Source organism: Mus caroli, unplaced genomic scaffold, assembly GCF_900094665.2.
Source record: "Mus caroli unplaced genomic scaffold, CAROLI_EIJ_v1.1 scaffold_15210_1, whole genome shotgun sequence".
Taxonomy (NCBI): domain Eukaryota; kingdom Metazoa; phylum Chordata; class Mammalia; order Rodentia; family Muridae; genus Mus; species Mus caroli.
Window position 1 is genome coordinate 23,183 of NW_018389046.1, and position 4,317 is coordinate 27,499.

General features: G+C 35.9%; 1 protein-coding gene across 1 annotated transcript; it reads right to left on the reverse strand.

Annotated features, from left to right (window-relative positions):
• Nucleotides 1–1,009: 1,009 nt before the first annotated feature.
• LOC110287904 (vomeronasal type-1 receptor 90-like) lies at nt 1,010–1,937 on the reverse strand. Its single transcript, XM_021154399.1, has one exon. It carries the CDS (start codon nt 1,935–1,937, stop codon nt 1,029–1,031), a length of 909 nt encoding a protein of 302 aa, XP_021010058.1. The 3' UTR covers nt 1,010–1,028.
• Nucleotides 1,938–4,317: the final 2,380 nt, after the last annotated feature.

Here is a 4,317-nt window from a genome sequence, read left to right on the forward strand (position 1 = left end):
TAAAGAAAGCACAGAGAAAAGACACCAGCGATTTTAAACTATAAAATAAGCAAGAACATTTGCAGGATTTTTTGGAACTTATCAGCAGGCATTCNGTTGAGTTAGAGAGCTTGAAGGCCAGAGATGCACAAGTCTTTAAAGCCATTTCGAAGTCTGTGTCCCACTTGAACCCAATCCAGGCCAAGAAGGCTTCCAGCAAGCCAAATTTGTCTCTAGGCTTCCATGTTCACATGCACACAAATCCTTCATGTACATACACATATACATGCATGCACCCATACACAAAGAACATGTCATACATCATGTTTATATATGTACACAATTTTTATTTATCAATATTTAAGTAAGGGTGAAATGTTTGAAGTAAAATTATTCAGGCACATGAAGATTTCATATAAGACTTGTTAAGTACTTAATACTTATTAGTAAAAACTGGAAACTTTAAACTCATTACTATTATGAAACCATAGAAATTATAATTAGGACTCAGAGTTAAAGCTACAATAAAATATTTATAACATTCTTGATCATTTAGAGTAAACTAAAAAATATTTTTTTAAAAAGCTTTTAAAAGTTGCTATCAGCAAGGATAATCTTTTGAGAAACATTGACATCAAGGGAATGTTTATGATAAAGAGTAAAATAGAGGTACTAAAAGAATTCCTGAAGAAATATGAATTTATGATGTACAATGAACTTGAGAACCATATACTTCTTGTTAGCAGAAATGTCAAAGGAATGAATAAGCATAATACTACAAATTCTATTTAAATCATATAAAGAATCTTGCTTTGCTGCTTGAACTATTAAACACTTTAAGAAAACTTTGTTTTTTAGGGAAAAAAATATTGGTACTGCATCAGCATGGTGCCTTACAAACATCTGTACCTCCAGATCCAGAGGATCGTATGAGTTCTTACACCTCTGTGAATAGCAGGAATGCACACATGCATACATGGCAGTCCAAAACTGATACATACAAATAAAATAAACAAATTGATTTTTAAATGAGAGGAAAATTACACTTTTTAAAAAACCTGGTGGCATAATTTTTGCATATATTTTAGCATCATGCTTATTCGCTTATCAGAACTGATTTGTACCAATGGAGTAATTGTGGGAGAGGCATTCATCACAAACTTCTGAACAGTCAGGATGACTGGGTCATACATCCATAACAAGACTGAGGAGGATGAGATGATGAAGTCCACCCAGTACATGACCACAAAGAATACCACCAGCAGCAAGATGGTCTGTGTGGCCCTTTTCTCAGGGGAGGCTCTNAGATGGCTGATGCTATGAAGATGCTTGCATTGCCTCTGATGTCTGAACAAGATAATCACCATGTATGTACTTGTGATCAGCATGACTCCTACAAGAAATACATCTCTTAAGGTTGTCATGGTTAAAATCAGTCCCCTGATAATGTAGTTCATGGGGAAGACTGAACAGTATTTAGTCACCTTCAACTGGTTGGTCTCACTCATGTTGGTATAAGCACCAGTATAGATGATGTGGTTAATGCTGAATGACAAATTGAAAGACCAAAAATAGAAAAAAGAATAGATCATGTATTTTTTTAGTTTATATTTAAATTTTGCCAAAAGAGAGGTATTGGGACTGATCATCACAGCCTGGAACACACTCAGGAGGCAGGTGATGCAGATAGAGAGGCCTCTCATCACTCTGTTAATGTAAGCAGTTGCCTTACATATGAAGTCATTGACAATGTTCAATGACCCAAGTAAATCTGTAAGCCAAACATTNCCTCCAGTGAGAAACATCATTATGTGAATTAAGGTCAATTGACAGGAGATCAAGTCCATGGGCTTAGATCTGTGACACAGGATTATCATAGTGTAGAAAAAAAGAAGAAATATATTGGCCATAGCTCCAAGCCCAGCTTGGAAATAAAGGATATTATTTAATGAAAACATAATCAGGAAGTGTATTCATCCTAAGCACATAGAGGAAGCATATTTCAAATATCTGAAAAAAATATTAGATACATCAAACTTACGATTCTCTGGTTAGTATATCTACATCATTGTTCTTTTCAGATACTTATTTTTATTGGATATTTTATTTACTTACATTTCAAATGTTATCCCCTTTTCAGTTTTCCCTCCAGAAACCGCGTATTCCATCCTCCCTCTCCCTGCTTCTATGATAGTACTCCTCGACCCAACCACCAACTCCCACCTCCCATCCCTGGCATTCCCTAAATTGAGACATCGATTAGCTACATATTCTTGATTACTCTCTCTAACTTTTGACGTTCCATACTGGACATCATTTCCTACATATCTATAAATCTCTCTATGTATCATCTCTGTATAGAATGGTATAGAAACTACATGCAGACCTAGTCACATCTATATAGAATGCACACTTTGTGTGCCTGTATTACACCTGAGCCTCCTCATATCTTAGAAATCCAGTCCTATTGACTTAAGCCACCTAATTTTGTAGTTAACACCTAAAAATATAGTGATGAGCACAAAACATAAACCACACACATTTGTACAAACAAATATAAATTATGCTGAGCTGGGGAAAAAATCACAAAAGAAATATAAAACATCTCATCAGTCACATATTCCATAATTTGTTATACCGAAATTTGAAACTCTCCATGTCATGATTAATACTTCTATAGGAATCACAATGATAATTTATAACAATCCCAGTGATTTAGTCAGCAAAATATAATTTTTGATTCATCTGTTTTTGTTTCTTTTTCCAAGAGATCTTACACCTCTCAGATCTGGAATAAAATCAAAAATAAGGTTGGAGACCATTAGTGTAACTCCACACCTATTAAATATTTAACCATTAACTATGGTTATAAATAGACCTAGGTATCTCCAAGTTTAGTTCTCATCCCATTTAAACCTTTTGTGCGATTCTACTGCAGGTCTAAAGAACTGTTCAACACATATATTAGATGTCTTTTATTTTGCAGGGGAAAGGGAGGTAGATCATTTCTAATGGCATTTCAGCCATCCCTGTTGTTGTTTCATCTATCTAGTGCCTTCTGTATTTATCTCTCTCTTTCATTTGTAAGGTTCCCCCATCCACTTTTCCATTCCCCCACCAGAGCAATTGTGTTCTGCTATGCTCTGTTAACTTGCTCCCACCTTCTCCTGTATTTATGTTTCCCTCATTCCCTAAGGAGGCCCCCTTTACATTTCCATTCTCAGATCCCTGTGTCCTACAATTCTCCTTTACCCTCTTCCCACCTTCTTCTCTCTCCACCTCCTTAATGTGCCCCTCTTGCCCAATTCCTTGATCAAACGACTTGCACTGTTCTATTACTTGCTCCTATATTGTTAACTATAACCCCACTCTTATCCTGGCAATTGTACTATTTTATTTTCCTGAGTTCCATAGTTTTTACAGTCTACATAATCTCATCTGAAGATGTGAAGCTCGGAGCCTCCTGTAAAAGAGAACATGTGATGCTAAGACACATACAAATTTCAACACATTATGACAAAGAAGAACTCACCAATGATGACCAGATAGTGATTCTGTTTTAGCGTTACTGTTTTAAAAGACGTTACTTCTCATGAGAGAAAAACAATGTTCCCAGTGCTATTTTACATCATCAGCACCCACAGACTTTTTACAATTTATTGCAACAGTCTTACCTTTGATGCCTATGTTAGTTATTTGTCCTGGTTGCCCGTGTCATTATTTTATCAAATTAATTCAGTACAGCGAGACCAGCTTGTAATAGAGAAAGAGAAAACTACTACACTTACACAGATTCTTGTGTAAAAAGAGGGCATACAATTATACTTTCAAGTTCACTATTATATTTACATATATAATATAATGGATGCATGTATGTATGGAAATAACAGAGAAGTTAGTGATGAGTTCACTCTAAAACCTCTCCAGGAGTATAAAGCCTTATGTCATACATTTTGCATTTACATCGTTTTTGCTAAGTCTAGAAAAGGAATCAGTTCATTCCAATTGCCAGAGCCAAAATTCTCATTCTTCCACTGACATAAGCTGACAGTAGCTGCACTGTGATGTTCTGTNTTCAAAAGCTCCAGGACAGGAGCAGAAGAGATAGCTCAGTGTGAAGAGCACTTTTTGCTCTTGCGCAGGACCTGGGATTGATTTCCCAGCAATGACCTGGTGGCCCATTACTATCTATCACTCTAGTTCCAGGGCATCCATTCTCTTCTGATTCAGGCATGTGAGTGGTGCATTAACATACATGCAAGAAACACACACATACACACACACACACACTCATATGTGTGTGTGTGTGTATATATATATATATACATATATATATAT